The following is a 19,934-nucleotide window of genomic DNA, read 5'->3' as shown; positions in this document are numbered from 1 at the left end:
GTGTATTGTCAAGCGAGCATAGGCTAATCAGACCCTCCAGGATATCGCGATTTCGCGGTTTGCTGCGAAATCGGCACTTTTGTAAAAATGCAGCAATTTTTACAAAAGTGCCCGCGAAATCGGCACTTTTGTAGAAAATGCAGCATTTTTGCAAAAGATAATGCATGCCGCGAGATCCTGGGGGTCTGATTAATTTCCCGCTAAGTGTTAAATGGCCTCTGGCAGTCGTGGGAAGTTTTGGGTCAGATATGGCGGGCTCAGCCATGCGAGCGATGCATTTGGAGCACGTGGCCCCCCCTGTGATGGTCCATTGCCTGGAAGTTAAGGCCCAGCTCCCCCGCTGCTAATGGGCGGCGGTTTAAAGCACCCTGCTTGTTTAATTCTCATTGTTATGATTACCCGCGCTAAAAGCCTGTTAAATACCACTTCACTTTATTCAGATGAGGATGGAGCGCGCCTCGCCAGGAGCTGTATATTTTAATCCCATTGTAGCCGCCAAGTTTTGCGAGCAAACCGTCCTCCAGCTAGGACCCTCTGAAGGATTTATTGGGCCCTGGGACCTGTTACCTCCAATTTCATATTTCTCATTTTCAAATAATTCAAGCCCTTATGATGACAAACAATAAATGAAAGTGTCAGACCGGAGGGGGTGAGGGGCACGCAGGGGGTTCATGCTGCAGTGTGGAATGGAGTTGTCTGGCATCCAGGAGTGGCTGGGACGGAGGCTTGACGCGCTGGAGATAGATAGCCTATATTCAGGGCCTTCTGCGGGAAGAGGAGAGCGACGAGGACAGTCTGGATGCATTGCAGAGCGTTCTGGGTGCCTTCTTGGAGGAAGTTTCCTCAGACGATGTTTGTCAAGAAATGTTCACAAAATGGTGTGAAGCAGAAAAATCATCACAATCTTAGGAGGAGAATGAAGATGAGATCAAAGCGATTGCAAGCATGATGGAGAAGCAGGCCTAGATTGTAGAGGAACCGAAGGAAATTTCAGAGGAAGAGAAACAGAGGAAGGCTGCTGTCTTGGCACAGTACGCCAAAATAACTGATGAAGAGGATGAAGCGGCTGAAGAGAAAGGAGCAGCTGCCACTATAGCCATACCTTTAGAAAAATCTCTCTTTAAAAATACAAATGTGGAAGACGTCCTTGGTGCAAGGAGGTTGGAAAAAGAATCCCTTCAAGAGGAATCCCAGAAGAAGGAGCAGGACAAGCAACAGAGAGAGAAGGATAAACTGGTTAAGCAAGAGCGTAAGGAAAAGGAAAAAAAGAGCCAGCCAGCCCTCCTCCTCCCAAATCAAGAAAGCTGGTTTCCTCTCGGCAACCACAGATATTTGTTTGTCAGCAAGGGGATTATGTGGCTAAACAATGTATACTGGACGCGTGTTTGCAGATCAAGCCTCTCATTTCGCCTGAGATTACAACCTTCTGTTATTTCTAAAAATGAATGTGGAGAGTGTGGCTTGGGCCCAGAAGCAACACGCAGCCAGCACTTTAAAGAGGCAGTGTGCTATAATAACTCGGCCTAGCAGCTAATGAAGACATCAGAAACACAAGTATGACCTTTTACTTTACAGCTATCATGTTTAAAAGGCCCAGAAGAGTAACATTTGAGAGAATGTGTGCAAACGTTGATGTTTAACCAAAACGTTATCTTCCAGTGGTGTGAGCAGAGCCCTCTAGTTTACAAGCCCATAGGTGAGTGAGTCATACATACCAAGCTTTTTCTTTGGGTTTTGGAACTTGTAGTTCGTTTACCCTATTATAACTACAGAGCTAAGAATCCCAACATGCAAAGTGAAAATCTGGACTAGTTGATAATTCAAGCACGGACCTGGAAACCTTTTGAGCCCTGATGGGACTTGTGGTCCCAGGGTGCACCACCACTGAATAGGGCACAGCTGCTGCATTGGGGAGGCGTTGACACCTTGATATAAAGCACCGCCTTGCCGCACGCAACGCGGGACGCCTGTAATGCTGTTTTGCTGCCCTGGGCTGCTGACGGGCAGTCTTTTGCTTTTCGAGGGAAACAAAGTGTCTACATTGTATATAAACAAAATATACATAGCTTCATGTTGTTAAATAACTAAAACAACTAAGATATCTGTGTTTGTTGTAGGAAAAATGGGCAAATAAAATGCCGCAAAATTGCAGCTAATTTTCCATAGTTGTGCCGCTAAATTTCCATTTTTGTGCCGCTAAATTTGCTAATCCATGCCGCTATATCCTGGGGGGTCTGGCTAATAGCGCTCTCTGAGGGAATCACAATTTTTTTAGATTACATACCCAGGTTCCCAAAAATAAGGGGTTGCCCTTTAGGTAATTCTGACAGAAACGAAGCTAGGCTGAAAACAGTCTGGGGTTGCGTGTGTTCCTGCTCAAAGAAAACCTGGGCTGGAATAGTGGGCAGAAATGCCCCAGTTAGAGCTGGCCCAGCCTGATTTACATATGGCTGGATCTTGTCTCAGGTGGGTGTCGGGCAAAATAAGTGATGTCCTGGAACAAGGCCCTGAGGAAGTACTAATGGCTGTGATTAATTCAAGAATTCTGCCCATCATTATTTATATTTTCCTGTTCTCTGTATTTTGATCACAAAAATAGTTCATTTGATGGAGCTTTTTTTTTAGATACAGCATAGCCTGTAAACATCGAACCTTATGCACGCATTTCCAATTACTGTATTTTCAGTGCCTGACTGCACTAGCAATTCTAACTTTTTTGGGGGTATTTGTGGCAATAGAAAGGAAACAAAAAAAAATGTCCTTATAGTATGTCCAATAAATGTGCCACTAAGGAATAAACTACTTCTTCCTATATTATGACATTGTGGTGTTAGGAAAGTAGCTGAAGCATGTGGCTAGCCACTTTCCTACAGAAAAACGTACATACCGAGTTCCCAGATAGTTTTCTTTGCATGAACCCTTTGGGTTTAAATACTTATTAAAGAGATGTTAGTGCTTCTCATCTTCGTGGTGTAGTTATACAACCTGTCCACTCACCCTACTACATGTTTTCATTTTTAGTGAACCCTTTAATATATTGGATTCAGCTGCTCCCATATAGTAAGGTGGAGAATAATTATAATTCACAAGTTATTAATCTAGTTTGCAACGATGAGTGCCAACTGTGCTAAAGTTAGCCTACAAGGTAGCAAAGTTCTTTTCTACTGTTGTTAAACTTTACAACTACACTTTGTATTCAGTTAACTTAGACCATTTTGATTGCAAAACTGTAAGAAATTCCTCTTGCAATACCAAGTCCTTAAATATTTGAATATGTGTGATCCATGAGAATACTTTCAACATTCGATATGTAGTTTGTAGCAGTTTTATATGCCATGTGTGAAGACAAGCAGCATAAATAGGAGAAATAAGACAAGAAGAATGCATTCCCATAAATACCTAAACTGTTTGCAACATGTAGCCTTTTTTGCCACAAAAGTGTTAACCTATCTGCTTGGGCTTACTTCCACCTTTCTTTCTCATGAGGAGCCTTCCATTATTGTTGGGTTGGTTTTGACAACATGTTAGCTTGACTTCTGGACCCTTACAAATTAATAGGTCGTTTTTTGATTGTTTTATTTTCACTACCTCACTGACCCCCCACATTCATTGGTCTTTTAATACACTAACCCTTAGTCTCACAAGGCATACTGTTCTGCATTTGGATGAGGAGTTCCATCAGGTAAACTAGTCAAGGGCGGTGTATCTTCAAGCTCTATTGACCCGGATACCTACACCAGCAGATGGTCAAACTCCTGTCTGCCTGGAAGGCCTACATATGTACTTCGGCCCACCATAAAATGGTTTTGAAGGAGTATCCCCTTCCCTTGTCCTAACTTCAAATCATAAATATACAGGTCAAAATATCGCCACTGAAATAAACGAAGAGCTTGATGAGTGCTGATTGTTAAGGGGCAGAATAAGGAGTTGACGTTTGCCATATTGGTTTTGAACAGATTATTTACAAGCTCTTATCTATGTATTAAATGTTGTCTTTTTGTTTTGTTATAACCTAACCATCACTGCATATTTAAATATAATTTAGTTCAACTAACTGAAGCTGTATTACGGAAGGGCCCTGGGACGCATCGGGTTTTAGAGCCCGCTTTGTGTGCTCCTGGGGCACTTTGGTATTATAGAAGGGGACGCAGATGCTTGTGCATCCCCTTCTGTAATACTGAAAGCGCTGGCGCAAATACAGTACCAGTGCTTTCTCAAAAGGGTGTTCCCTCATTTGCATGGTGGCGTGGCCCCATGCAAATGAGGGAATCCCTTTGCCTCTGCGCCTCTGCCATATTATAGACACAGGGGCAAAGGCAAAGAAGATGTCAGGAGGCACACTGACAGTGCACCACTTAAAAGGTGGTGCACTCTCAGTGCACCCACTGATAACAGCCCTCTGGAGGGGGGAAAGGATGTCCTATGGACCCCCAAGGCACTCCCTTGCACGTGGGCGCACTCACTCACTGCACCCATCTGCAAGGGGATCTCTAATCCCCCGCAAAAGTGCAGGCGAGTTGCCACCAGCACAGCCAAACACAGAGTGGCTGCTTCAGAGCCGCTTTGTTTTTCGCAAGTTCGCGGCTGCCCTGGGGCAGTGCATTCAATGTGATAGGGTGCACTTTACCTGTTTGCGCATGGTGCACCTGTTTAAAGGAGCGCTGTGGCGCAAACAGGGAAAGTGCGCCCTGTCCATGATACGACCCCTGGTGTGTTTCTTGGAAGTCAATACATTACGTGTCAATGGAACACCTGATCAAAAAGTGAAACTTTGTTGTGAAAACTTATCCCTGACAGAATCATTTTGCACTTATATATACATTTTGATAAAGGCATTCACTGAGTGTGCTTCTGCGAAGGAGCTCGTTGCCATCTGTATAGCATTTGTAGTACTCACTACCTCATTCCATTGATCCACAGTGCACAGACTTGAGCTGGCTACAATGAGCATCCTTGATGCCTTCATATCAATGGTGATAAATATATTTTCAAATTTATTTCCTATTGGTATTTTTGTTGTATAACATGATGTTATTATTTTTGACGAACACTTGAGACTGTGACCAAAACATTACCTTGCTTTAAATTAATATAGAATGCTTTTGAAATATCTGAGTGCCTTGTAGAGTGTCCAGTTGGATTAAACTCATATAGTTGTCTACGAAACAACAGATCTTTCTCTTTATAATGCTAGTTTATAATGCCCACCAGCCTCCTCACTACTCCTTGTCCACTCCTTTCATCTCCTACTCCTTGATAGACCTATCTCCTTTTAGGTCTAAGGTTTACATTCCAGTGGTGCAGAAAAATAAGATCATGTCTCAATTTAGGTAAATATTTGTCTTCTATTTGCACCAATGTATAGTATTATCTTAGATTTCGACTGCCTATTCGGATACTTGCCTTCTGTTCATTGTAACTCTGAAAATTATTAATAAAGATTTTTTTTTAAAAAGAATGAAAAAACACTAACAGCTACAGCACTTCAACTTTTCCTCCATGTCACGAAAAATTCTAATAAAAAAACTTTACACGGAGAGCAAGAAGTGCCATATTCAAGGTAGAGAACTTTATTGAGATAAATTGAAAAAACAGTTCCTGCAAAATAATACCAAATTACATGATTCTTGGATTTTGTAACAAAACTTTGACGCCCTGAATCTTTAAGGAGAGGAATATCTTCCAAAGAAAAGGATGTTTTTTGATGGGTTGTGCCGGATGAAAAACAAGAAGGGGTGGTCAGCCTTGAATTCCTCTTCCCGGAGCATGCAAAACATTGCAATACCTGCCGTTGCAGCAGCTGCTTCAGTGCCTTCTTCGTTTACCTCCACAAAAGATTTGTGCACAACTTTAGATAGAAAAAGGTCACGTGTTCCTGACATTCCTGACAAGTCGGCCACACCATTCTGGAATAAGTCTACAAGACCCAGGCCGGCCAAAGCTGATTTCAGCTCATAGGAGTCCTCTAGCTTGAATTTGGGCAGATGGACGTGAACATCGATAGCATCCATATTTTCAGGTAAAGTCCATTCCTGGAGTGTTTTTAAGGTAAGTTGACTTTCCAACTGTAGTTCAAAACAGAAAAAGAGACATAATATAACTACAAATCATTTCACCATTAAAGGGCAAAGTGACATTCAAAATGTACAATACCTAAATATAAGAATTTAGTAATTCATTTCATCACAATTCATGAGGAGCTACTTAGACAGGAAGTACTAATGAAGATAAAAGATTCTGCACCCTGTCACCACAAACAAAGGATGTCCCTTATGAAACCCCTTAGTGTTGTATGAGAGTATGCTTGAAAACTCAACACCTGATCGATCAAATTTACTCCAATAGAGATTATGGCAATAATTCTCGAGAAGCAGAGCCATTCCTACTCATGGGACTTTTGAGAATCACTCGTCATTACTCACATGTAACATCCATCTCCTGCTTGTTGCACTTTGATGAAATGTCACAAAGGATCCTGTAAGGTTTCCTTGCCCTATTATAATACATAGGAGGCGGAAATCCCTGTATAAAAAATGGTCTCTAGTTTTCTTATTACAATCTAGTTGGGACACAAGTAGCCAACTGTAATAAGAAAAAAATCATAGCTGCTCAATTGTAGTAAGGTATTACAGTTGAGTTGGGATGTCATAGGTAGTGTGAAAGGCAGGTCAAGGAGAAGAATTACAGCATACATTTAAACAGTGAAAACGTGGTCCACCCTTTCAGCCATTCTGAAATGGTTTCCTGAAATGAACACTCTTCAGCAGAAAGGAGCAATTGAGGAGCAACATGCTTATTTTTAGCACAGCTAAATTTTATTAAACAAAAGAAGAAGTTAGAAGTTCCTCTCCGTTACCTCACATTATAAACTAAAGCAGTTTTTTGACAGTGACTAACAAATTAAATTGCTCCCTATATGTTTTTGCAACAAATAACTGGTTGCATATTGATGCAATGTATATTTTGCATATTTGTAATCGCACAAGTTCATATGAAGGAGCAAGCGGCCAGGGATTTTGGTTTTGAAGGGTAAAGTTCCTTTGCTGTTATTGGAAGAAACCTCTTTAAGATCATCTAGAAAGATGGGTTGTATGACGTTTTTACACATGAATTTACAACGCATGCATTTACAACGCGGTCAGTACAAAAACCGTGTTTTTACCACCCGTTCCATTACAACAAAATTCATTACAACGACTTGCTTTAGGGAGCGCTGGAGTTTGGAATAGTATATTTTACTATTCCAACTTCACTCTGTGCAACAGTAGGGAAGGTGTTGGATTTGAAAATCCAACGCCTAAAGCTCCCCAAAGCAAGTCGTTGTAATGATATGCGTTGTAATGGAGCGCATGGTAACACTGTGGTCGTTGTACTGACCAGGTTGTAAAGGCACTGCGTTGTTCTGACAGCGTTGTAAACTCTGTTTCCTGTTCATAATTATCCATGGGAGGTTGTTCAAGAAAGACTCAAGTAGACCTGTGATATAGTGAACTGGGTGCTAGTGAAGGTTCTAGCTACCTCTGAAGCTGGTGCAAGAGGATGCTATATGCATACATTGTTCATTCAGTGTTATCCATTATTCTAGCAAAAGCGACAGATATTACAGCTTTTGCACCAGCTCACTACTGTAGAGACAGTCACAAGGTAAAAGGTATTCAAGGTGGATGCTCTCATACAAAATCATCTCAACTAACCTAATTTTCATGGCGAGAAAAATTAACCCAGCACAAATCCGGTTTTACAATTCTTAGGAGACATTTCTACTACAAAACCAATATCACAAGATAGAATTAAACAATCTAAAAGTAATATCTGTAGCCAAGTAATTTGGATTCATGTGAAACCACGCTAGAGTAATAAACAAATAAAGCATAGCTCTGCTAGAGAGGCGTGCGGTGTGCATTTGTTTATCAACCTGTAACCACAATAAACATGTTTTGTACAACTGTCTCAAATGTCACTGTTAAGAAATGCAGACCTAGAGATAAAAATATTGACAAGTATGCTGCTTGCAGGCACCTGGAATATGGATGTCATAGGGGACTTGTGGTGTTGAGGGACGCATATTGTTAGCCCGTTGCTGCCAGGAAGTGTGTTATGACAACAGTTAGGTCACTATGGGTAAAGGTTGCTACTCCTGGCTTGGTTTGGTTCCACTGGCATTGCCTTTGTGGTCACTGCCATGTTTAGTTTCCAAAGTTCTCAAACACATACATTCTTGTCTGAGCTACAGATGCTTGTTGAAATAAGGGTTTTTGAAAGATCATTAAAGATATATACACACACACACACACACACACACATATATATATATATATATATATATATACTAACCCACCGGAGGGATACATGGTGCAAAAATAAACTGCAGGTCCCAGAACACTCTGCGCAGGGTAATTGATGAAAAGGCACACCTGAGGCCAACTTGTAAAATTTGCATGGGTGTATGGAGGACAGTGCAGGCGCACGCAATGAAGCTGCTCGTGTGTGGTCTCTGAGGAAAGGGAAGGAATCCCTGAAACGCGTCAGACCAAGGGACGAAATTACAGATTGGGAAGTAGCTTGTATTGAAAATGAAGGCTGTTACCTCTCCTTGCCACGGAGTGCGGCTTCATCTCTGGGCAACCTTTGGCATTCATATATATATATATATATATATATTCAATGAAAAAACCATTGGTTTTAGGCCATATATAGTTAGGGATTTGCATTTAGAAAACCTTATTTTACTCGCATAAAACCATTGAAATTCCATATATAGTTAGAAGCGCTAACTATATATCGCGCACCCGCAATCCACTGCTGATGATGTCACATATTACATCATTCATGACATGGTTAGTGACATCACTGATGACATCACTGATGACATCTCAAATGACATCACTGATGACATCACTGATTACAACATCCAGTGACTGTATGTTTCTGTAAAGTTAAAATATGTTTTACATATTGAAGAATGAGTGGATATATAAGTGTCTGGATGAAGGATTTACTAGGTGCATGACTGACTGATTGAGTGAGTGATTAAATGTGTCTCACTGAGTGCATGGGTTAGTGACTAAACTGTTTTAATTTGTGCATCATTATATCTGTTGTTCTACAAACTGCTGCATATGTTGATCAGTAGCTATATGAGTAACTGTATGGGTTATTGATTGGTTGTCCAAGTATTTGTATGGGAAACTGAGTGTGTGTGTATGGGTGGCTGGGAGGTGTGTGACTCTGTACATAGATGTGTGAGTAGTTGATTCACTATATGTATGGATTCAAAAGTGCATGTGGAAACAGCTGTATGGGCGGTTGACTGTGCATGAGTGTATTAGTGAGTGAATGGATATCTCAGTGCTACATGTCAAATTAAGTACATATGTAAAACACAGTACATGTGAGAGTTGACATCTATAAATAACTGTGCATAAGAGCCAGTGAATGTGTGAGTGGCTGTATGGATCATTGTGAACATGTATCAGAGATTGTATAAGAGAGTAAAGTAAATATGTGTTAGTATATGTTTGAATAAGTAAGGTGTGTATAACTGTATAGTTGAGAAAATGGAGGTGTGATTGATTTTTGGCATAACTGACTAGGTGTGTGAGTAACTCCATGGATGAGTGACAGTCTGTGACTGTCTGTTTACACTGATTGTATCTAAGGTTATATTAGAGTCTGAAGAGGTTCATGGTATTATCACATGAATGATATCATCAGTGATGTGATCAGTCATGTCAAATGAGATGTTATCAGTGATTTTATCAGTGATGTCATTTGAGATGTCATCAGTGATGTCACTAACCATGTCATGAATGATGTAATATGTGACATCATCAGCAGTGGATTGCGGGTGCGCGATATATAGTTAGCGCTTCTAACTATATATGGAATTTCAATGGTTTTATGCGAGTAAAATAAGGTTTTCTAAATGCAAATCCCTAACTATATATGGCCTAAAACCAATGGTTTTTTCATTGAATTTTCAAGGTTTTGTAAATGCAAATTCCTAACTATATATCCACTATAACCTATGGTTTTTTCTGTGAATTTCATTGGTTTTTTAATAGCAAATATGAAAAGCTTTAAAATGTCAAGTACGTGATAGATAAAAACATTTTCGTATTTATGCACGCTGATGTGCTTTGAACGCTGCACCCCCCCCCCTCCCCTCTTTTCTCTTAGTAGTACTCTCTCTTTGCAGATAGTGAACGGTAGTTAACGCAGGCCTTTGCCCCCGTTGTAATCCGTCGTGCCTGCTTGTCTCTCCATTTGATTGATTGTTATCCAAGCATTTACTGTTTTAGAATTGGTTCTCTTTGGATCATTCTCTATTTACAAACAAGCACAAAGTCGCAATACTCTGTTTAGTCTTTGCAGATAGTGAAAAATCGTGTAAAAAAATAAAAGTAATCGAGCAAAATCAGTAGGCCACTAATTGGATCTCTTTTTGACCTCGCTAAAATAGAAATATTAGGAACAACCCTTCATGAGAAATACGAAAATAGTGAGATGAACTGAGCTCCACACCATGAGGGCTGCAAGACAGCTCGACTCCGTCACCCACCCCGCCCAAAATAACGACAAACCCTATGCAAATATTAAAAATATAGACAACACACCAGCAAAGAAACAGGGTAAAACATTTTATTAAATAACTATTTACATAACTATTTTATACTTTTTATTGCACGATCCGGCTAGCTCAATCGATCGAGCATGAAACTCATGCACTCTGATAGCAAGCGTTGTTGCTGATGCTATGCAGACCAAAACTGGTTTTCAGTTTGTACATTTTTCTAGATTTTTCAATCCAAGGTTGGTTGACTTTGTAGAACGATGGCTTCAGATTTTCAACATACGGTGTGGTGGCGCGGACTGGGAGGGGGCGCTTCGCTCCTGCCCCCTCCCCAAGTAAGATTTTCATACGTGAAAGTACGTTAATGGTTTTGGTCCCTGAGTTGCTTCAATGTCACTGCCATTCTCAAATGGCATAAGTTCTGGATGTTGGGTGCCATAGTTAAGAGTTCTGAGCAGTGCTTGTAACACTGTCTGAAGCTTATTTCCACCTACTGCAGCTTCACTATTCTCAAAGTAAGTGAGTGTCGTTTGTGGACCTGACTGCATTAGAAAACAATGTGATATGTTACCTTCCTAAACAGCTTGACGGAGGCCCCTGAGGGGCGGTGTGATGGCCATGGACTCGGAGAAGACGCTTGGCTCCGACACCCTCCCCAAGTCTTATAGCACTGGTGTAGCCTGAGATCGCCCCCGACATAGGCGGCCGGCTCCCGGGGTCCGGCGGAACTTTTTGCCTTTTGATGACTCTTCAATTCTGGACCTTGTCCCACAATCCGTTTGACCTGAAGACACGCTGTAGTGGGGCGCCCCTTTACCGTTTCAGTTGCCATTCCGCCCGCTTTTGCTACACTGTGCCTCTTCCGCCATTCAGCTGTTTACCGCCCGCTCTTGCGACTACAGCGTCTCGCTCATCATGTAGTTCAGTTGCTCCCGCTCTTGCGGTGCAGCGATAGGCGGCTGCCACAGGACTCTCAAAATGGCGGCCGGCTCTTCGGTTTTGGGCCTGGTCCACTAAAATGGCCCTGGGACACCTTTGAACTCGGACGCTTCCCTGATAGGGCTTGAGTCCCATTCTCGAAAGCGTCCCCTCAGCCGTGAACATTCTACAAAAGTCTTGGGGGCCTCCGACTCCCGCAGGCTTCTGGTGGGGAGCGGCTGCCATGATTGCTCGTGGAATGGCCACGACGGAGCTACGAGATGGTAGTGCTCTCATGCTGACGCCAGCTTTAGTCTGAAACATCTAGAAACACTGTAGACTACCAATTCGATCAGTTCCGGTAGCGCCCCAACATGACCCGGAAGAGAAGAACTTGCCCTCCCCTCTTTGACTGATGGTTCTTGTTGCCTGTCCCCTCTGTTTTCATTTAACAGAACTTTTTGGACTGCTGAAAGGGGTTGTGTTCCGAACGCTGGTTGGTGGAGACATTTTGACTATATTCTTGACCTACGTTGTCGCGTAATGCGTTATATGACACGCCGCGTTAGCGCACCCGGAAGTGATCCGAGGCGCGGCGCGCAGCGCGTAACGTAAGCATAACAGGTCATGTGACTTGTTAATAAAACTTTTCATTGGTTCATTTTACTTTTGTTATTTTAATGATGAAAAGCTTGGTCATATGACCTAAAAATTACGCTTTTTATTGTTTTCGAACATTATTTTTTATTAAACATATGTTATAATATTCCAGGCTAATGTACTTTCCCGGAAAATTTACAACTGTCCTGCAAGTAAAATATATTCCTTTTTCGAGAAAAAGGGCGTTTCTTCCTTCCATGACGGAGCCGTTGAGTAAAAGAGATTCGGCCTGCTGTCTTAGTCGCCGATACGCCTGATTATCAGATTCTTATCGATCACTTTATGTTGCAGAAATGAAAAACACAACTGCCCTTGACCATTTATCTTTACTGAGTTCCTACATATTATACCTTTTATCCGTCATGTAATTGGACTGCTTTATTTCACTTGCCTTTTACTGATTCGAAAACAGTGACTAAAAGTAAAAACTTTACCAATGTAAATACTACCACCGTGTTTTGTTTTAAAAACCTTTATTGTGAAAATGTCAGTATACAAATACGGGCCTATAACCACGTGGGCCGGCCTCGGAGCAAACTGAAATCGTATATGATGAGGAGACATTTACACTGTAGAGGAACGTAACGAGCGGGCCATTAGGTTGCAAGAACAAAGGTGTCTAACAGTTGCGGAATCGGTGGACGTACATTTTGTAATTAAAATAAGACAGGGCCACTTACAATAACATTTTCTAGATATACATTTGCGGGCAAGGAGTTACGAGTCCCATTTATACCGGCGCCATTTTGGGCGAGGCCGGGCAGGTCCAAGATATAGTCAAAATGTCTCCACCAACCATAGGCCAGACCAGAACCCCTTTCGGCCCTTTATGCTACAAGATGGTGTCTTCCATTCAGAAAATATTGTTGGCAGCATTTTGAAAGGAAACAGAAACAGCCGTTCTCCTAGTGAGTTTCACATTGTTACATTTAGGAAGAATGTTGAAGAGTAGTATGTGGAAAATCTGAAGCCATTTTTCTACAAACTCTCAATCAGACTTGGATGGAAAAAAAAATCCTGAAGAATGTACAAACTGAAAACCAATTTTTGTCTGTATAGCATCAACAGCAACGCTTGAGTCAGCTTTGTGTCAAGCCGCCATTTTCATTCAATCAATAGCGTCCCCCTGCACACATTCAGGGATCTGGTCGTGTCTTCAGATGAAACGGATTGTAGGAAAAGAAGCAGAAAGGAAAAGGAAAAAAGTTCCGCCGGACCTCGGGAGCCGGCCGCCTATGTCATGTGCGACCTTTGGCCACACCAGAGCAATAGTGAAGCTGCAGCAGGTGCAAATAAGCTTCAGACAGTCTTACAAGCACTGCTCAGAACTCTCAACTGAGGCACTCAACATCCAGGACTTGCCATTCGGATCTTGGCGCCTTGTGCTGGTTCCGACCTATTCACACATCGGTCCACTACTGACATCACCTCATAAGCCAACGGGGCACCCCACGCCGACTTTCGGCGCAGCATTGTAGGATGGCCACACCAGTGCGGCAACTTGCTGGACAAAACCTCGGTGCCATCCGGATCTCGGCGCGTTCGACTCACTGTACCGCAAGAGTGACCGCAACTCAGCTGGACACGCCGTCTTTCGGCGCAGCATTGTAGGATGGCCACACCAGTGCGGCAATTTGCTGGACACCACCTCGGTGCCATCCGGATCTCGGCGCGTTCGAGTCACTGTACCGCAAGAGTAACCGCAACTCAGCTGGACACGCCGTCTTTCGGCGCAGCATTGTAGGATGGCCACACCAGTGCGGCAATTTGCTGGACACCACCTCGGTGCCATCCGGATCTCGGTGCGTTGTGCTGCCTTCGGCCTATTCACACATCGGTCCGCTACTGACGCCGCCTCACGTGCCAACGGATTTTCTACGCTTTTTGTAGCCCTATGCCGCATAACAGGTCATGTGACTTGTTTATAAAACTTTTCATTGGTTCATTTTACTTTTGGTTTCCTAAAGATGGAAGGCTTGGTCATATGACCTAAAAATAACACTTTTCATTGGTTTAGAATTTTTTTTTTTCCCAAACGATGAAAGCCCCACCTTGTTTCTGGATCATTCAGACTGAAGCTGGCGTCAGCATGAGAGCACCACCATCTCGTGGCTCCGTCGTGGTCATTCCGCGAGCAATCATGGCAGCCGCTCCCCACCGGAAGCCTGCGGGAGTCGGGGGCCCCCAAGACTTTTGTAGAATCTTCACGGCTGAGGGGACGCTTTTCGAGAATGGAGCCCAAGCCCTAGCAGGCAAGCGTCCGAGTTCCAAGGTGTCCCAGGGCCATTTTAGTGGACCAGGCCCAAAACCGAAGAGCCGGCCGCCATTTTAAGAGTCCTGTGGCAGCCGCCTATCGCTGCACTGCAAGAGTGGGAGCAACTCAACAACATGGTGAGCGAGACGCTGTAGCCGCAAGAGCGGGCGCAACTCAGCTGGATGGCCGCCACCTGGGGAGGCCCGTTCACGCCGCCTCCCCCACGCCCCCCCCCCCCCCCCGGGCCGCCGCACGCCAATTTTCGGAGCAGCATTGTAGGATACCAAAACCAGTGCGGCAGTTTACTGGACATCACCTGGGTGCCATCAACATCTCAGCGCGTTCTGCTGCCTTGGGACTATTCGCACAACAGACCGCTACTGACGAGGCCTCCCCCCGCACCACCCGGGACGCCCCACGCCAATTTTCGGAGCAGCATTGTAGGATCCCAAAACCAGTGCGGCACCCAGGCGACATCACCTGGGTGCCGTCCAGAACTCTGCACGTTGTGCTGCCTTGGGACTATTCGCACAAAAGACAGCTTCTGACCATTGTTGCTTTTTTGGGTGAAAAATGTTTAAATGTTTTTACAGTTTTTGTTCAGTTCATTATAGTTAAAAGTTAATAAAGTTTTAAAATCTAACTTTGTTGGAGTGCTATATATGTTTAAAAAATCGGGTGAATGGGGCCTTGAATCGGGTTATTGTCATGTGTGGGCTTTGCAAGTGTACTGCTACAAGATCGGACATTTCAAACTCAAATGCACGTTCTTTTTCTTACCTTTCCGAAGCATGGAACGCAATAGCAGGCAGAGAAAGGGTGATGCACGTGTTGAACACTGCCTGGCCTGGCAAGTTGCTGGCAGTGCCCCCCCCCCGCCCGCTCCTGAAAGAGGGCACACACACACCGCCGCCCCGAGTACTTCACTAATCTTTAAAAGACCATGCGCTTGTTCATTCTAGAACCCCTGCATCGACCCTCTGACGTTTCCTGGAAGAATTAGCACGTAACACAATACCAAGCCCTGTCAGCTGAAACCCCCGAGAAATCATGGGGCATATTATCAAGGGGGTTTATTTCCGCTTTTTTGGCTTTAAAAGCCAAAAAAAAGAGATAAAATTATCTCCCTATTACCAAGCTGTCGCTAACACCAGTTAGTGACAGCTAAAAGGAGATAGCGACCATCTTGGGCCCCGCTTTGCATATCAGTGATATTTATCACTAATGACATGCAAAGTGGGCGTGCCAAGATTTTAGCGACTGGAAACAGTCCCTAACCATCGCTATCTCCTATTACCAACTTTTGGAGATATTCGCGCTAAGCGCGAATATCTCCAAAACCTAACACCTGCCCTGAGCAGTTTTAGCCATGTTATCCAATGGGAAGTGGATAACATGGCTAAGAGCATTTGCTGGATAATGCATGAATATCGCTGACTTTTCAACGATATTCATGCATTGCGGCCGTTTTTTATCGCATTTGCGATACACCTTGCTAATAGCAAGGTTTATGTGCGATAAAATTCGCCGATGTGCGGCGATAATTTTTGTCTCTAAACAAGTTAGAGACAAAAAGTATCGCTAGTTGTTGGTAATATGCCCCCGGGTTTTTCCTTGCAGGAATCGGGAAGCGAAAGACTAGCACTGAAATCAGTAGTCTCACGCCTGAATCGGGAGGGTTGGCATGTCTGGATACTCTACAGCTGGGGCCATAAACTACATCCGCAGGGCTAGGTGATAGCCTAGGTCCGGCCTGGACAATCGGACACAGAGGAAGAGGAGTGTCAGAGGGTGCGGTAGTGAATAGGGTGAAAGGGAGGTGTCGGGCGGGCACAGGGTGTGATTCTCAGAGAAGAGCAGCGCAGATGGGGGGAAGTATATGGCCCATGCATGAGAGAAAGAGCGGGGGTGACCAGTGCGTGGGGGAGATGCTTGCGAGGGTGGGGAGCCATGCTGAGGATCGGCGGCGTGCAGAGAGTGGCCCTGGTCAAGGCATCTAAAATGGCTGCCGTGCACGACAAAATTGTGGCATTGGACAAAAACGCAAGATGGAGCAGACAATGTTTATCAATAAGGATTCATTTATAACAAAATATTTACTCGCAGTGACAAAATGGTGGTCAACACTTCCTGATTTCCATCGAATCGAACGTTAACAAACGTCACGCAGCAAAAAAAAAAAAAAAAAGCTCACGCACAGAGCAGTTTTTAGCCATGTTATCCAATGGGAGGTGGATAACATGGCTAAGAGCATTTGCTCGATAATACATGAATATCGCTGACTTTTCTGCGATAATAGCAAGGTTTATCTGCGATAAAAATCGCCGATGTGCGGCGATAATTTTTGTCTCTAAACAAGTTAGAGACAAAAATTATCGCTAGTTGTTCGTAATATGCCCCCGGGTTTTTGCTTGCAGAAATCGGGAGGCGGGAGACTAGCACTGAAATCAGTAGTCTCACGCCTGAATCGGGAGGGTTGGCATGTCTGAATTCTCTACAGCTGGGGCCATAAACTACATCCGCAGGGGTAGGTGATAGCCTGGGACCAGCCTGGCATCTAAAATGGCTGCCGTGCACGACAAAATTGTGGCATTGGAAAAAAGGCAAGATGGCGCAGCCGCTGGAAGAGATGTATCAACATATATGAGCCTCCTCAGCCACCCTCAGGAAACATAGGGGATTAGGATACGTCTCCCGCACCCCCTTATACCTAGTAATTTAATTAACGAAGCACAAAATGGCGAATTCCCGTTTCGCTACCAGTTTGCGGCCCAGTTCGCGGCCCGTGAAGCGCTTCTACCGTGAAAAATCATTTTTTTTTTATTTTCCCCACGGGACCCTTTAATAACCCCAACAACATTCCTAGGGGGTCAAGAGGGGTATACCTTGCCCCCTTTCATTAAATTCCCCCTTCGTTTTTCACCTCTTCTTCTCTCTCGATCCTACCGAGAGATAAGATGGCGGCCGCTCCGGACTGTCACGCAGCAAAAAAAAAAAAAGCTCACGCACAGCCGCTGGAAGAGATGTATCAACATATATGAGCCTCCTCAGCCACCCTCAGGAAACATAGGGGATTAGGATACGTCTCCCGCACCCCCTTATACCTAGTAATTTAATTAACGAAGCACAAAATGGCAAATTCCCGTTTCGCTACCAGTTTGCGGCCCAGTTCGCGGCCCGTGAAGCGCTTCTACCGTGAAAAATCATTTCTTTTTTATTTTCCCCACGGGACCCTTTAATAACCCCAACAACATTCCTAGGGGGTCAAGAGGGGTATACCTTGCCCCCTTTCATTAAATTCCCCCTTCGTTTTTCACCTCTTCTCTCTCGATCCTACCGAGAGATAAGATGGCGGCCGCTCCGGACTGTCACGCAGCAAAAAAAAAAAAAAGCTCACGCACAGCCGCTGGAAGAGATGTATCAACATATATGAGCCTCCTCAGCCACCCTCAGGAAACATAGGGGATTAGGATACGTCTCCCGCACCCCCTTATACCTAGTAATTTAATTAACGAAGCACAAAATGGTGAATTCCCGTTTCGCTACCAGTTTGCGGCCCAGTTCGCGGCCCGTGAAGCGCTTCTACCGTGAAAAATCATTTTTTTTTTATTTTCCCCACGGGACCCTTTAATAACCCCAACAACATTCCTAGGGGGTCAAGAAGGGTATACCTTGCCCCCTTTCAATAAATTCCCCCTTCGTTTTTCACCTCTTCTTCTCTCTCGATCCTACCGAGAGATAAGATGGCGGCCGCTCCGGACTGTTTAGAATGTTGACAGACACCGGGGAGCCAATCAGCTTTCTGCGCGCAAAGTTCCGTTTCGCGAAAAGTAAGCGGACCGGATCGCTGCCCGGAGCGCTGTTACAGATATATATCTTGTTTTGAACGTTAATTTCTCAAAATCTACTGGAGCACATATATTAAGACCTAGCAAAGGCACATCGGGCTAACAGTCCCTACAATTTTGCCAAGTTTCGTGCAAATCCATTCAGCCGTTCGAGCTAAAAGTGAGTCCAACCGCCCTATGGAAAAATGAATGGGAAAAACGCGTTTTGGGACCCCCCTTTTTTCTCGGACCCCCTTGACGAAACCCCCCCAAATTTTCAGGGGCTGCTCAGAAACAAAATGTTCCATTTTCCTGAAAATTTCAGCCGATTCCGTCCACAAACGCCAAAGTTATTAGACATAGAATTTTCAAAAATCCCATAGGGAATTAATCCTAACTATATATACCTACTGGCGAACGCCAGTAGGTAATATATATGTGTGTACATACATATATATATACACACATACATATATATATACATATATATATATATGTATATATATATATATATATATACATATATATATATATATATTGTTGGACTTGGCCTTTCTGGCAGGTTCACCCCTGAACTTTTTGCCTTTTAATGTTACATAATTATAATGATTTCTGATCTTTGCGCACTTTGAAACTGTGTCCCAGTGAAAAGTGTGTGCGCTCTCTGAGTGCGTGTGAGAGTTTGGCCTGCCCTCCCATAGGAATGCATGGGGGTCGAGTTTGGTATGTGCAGACTCGTGAGATTGAATGCTGCGCGATGATGTGTGCGGATTTATTGAGTCTAGTGTGGAAGTGCCACTTTTAGAAGTTAGCATTTCTGTGCAGTTAATGTGAATTGACTGTCTGGCTTGTGATTGGCTGGAGCTGGCTGGTGTGCCTGGCTCCAGGAGTCAGGATGGGTCTGCCCCGGTGGTGAATGGAGAGATCTGCATGTTGTTGGGAGGGAGGAGTGCACCTGAATAGGGCTGGACCTTCCCTCCACAATGCTGGCTCCACCCCCTGTGGTGTGTCTGATGTCCCTGACCCACCCTGTGAATAGGCAGAGGGGCTGAGCAAAACACAGTGCTCAAGAACCAGTTGCGTCTGGTTCGCCCCTTGCCTGCACCTTTGGAAACAAAGGAAACGGTGTATAAAAAGAGGCTGTGACCGCAGGTAAAATGTTCTTGTTCCTGACTTGAATCTACCAGGGGCGTGCTGCTGCTGGGGCCAGGGGTAGGCTTGCCTCCCTGGGCCCTGCCCAGCCCCTGGATGCCTGGAGTTCTGGCTTGGATCCAAACAGGAGGGGGCTTGCTGCTAGTGGGGCCCAGGAGGGAACGCCATGGGGGCTGTCTCCTTAATGGAGTGCCCTGTGTGCTGGCCCCTGGGCCCTGCATTGCCCCTCCTGATGCCCAGGACCTCTTGGAAACCCTTTTGCTCCAGTTGCTTTGTGGGGCTAGGGATACTGTCTCCCTTAGCTCCCAGGAAGCGCTTTGTTTTGGAACTGTCCTGCTCGTGTTTACAGCAGGTGCCTACCCTGCATTATGCCCGTGGTGGTGTGGGGTTAATTACGGGTGCCCACCCCGTTTTTATATCAGAGTCCAATTTCGGGTGCCCACCACGCTGATGGCCGCTTCCTGATATTTATTTTTAAAACCGAGGGTGCCCACCCCTCCTTTATGCCCGAAAATCACTGCCGCGGCCCTCGCGCCGAAAACAGGAAGTC

The 19,934-nt window shown here is 44.3% G+C and overlaps 1 protein-coding gene and 1 pseudogene across 1 annotated transcript in view; one reads left to right on the top strand and one right to left on the bottom strand.

Moving 5' to 3' along the window:
- Window positions 1-686: 686 nt before the first annotated feature.
- LOC147722545 (coiled-coil domain-containing protein 43 pseudogene) lies at window positions 687-1,527 on the top strand (annotated as a pseudogene).
- A 4,020-nt stretch (window positions 1,528-5,547) lies between these two features.
- SERPINB1 (serpin family B member 1) overlaps window positions 5,548-19,934 on the bottom strand; it is an 82,179-nt gene continuing 67,792 nt past the window's right edge. Inside the window, exon 7 of the mRNA XM_086965071.1 lies at window positions 5,548-6,065. Within this exon, the coding sequence (XP_086821197.1) occupies window positions 5,664-6,065 (402 nt within the window). The 3' untranslated portion in view covers window positions 5,548-5,663. The remainder of the gene's footprint in view (window positions 6,066-19,934) is intronic.

Source organism: Lissotriton vulgaris, chromosome 4_1, assembly GCF_964263255.1.
Source record: "Lissotriton vulgaris chromosome 4_1, aLisVul1.2, whole genome shotgun sequence".
NCBI lineage: Eukaryota > Metazoa > Chordata > Amphibia > Caudata > Salamandridae > Lissotriton > Lissotriton vulgaris.
This window is presented reverse-complemented; position numbering and strand designations above follow the sequence as displayed.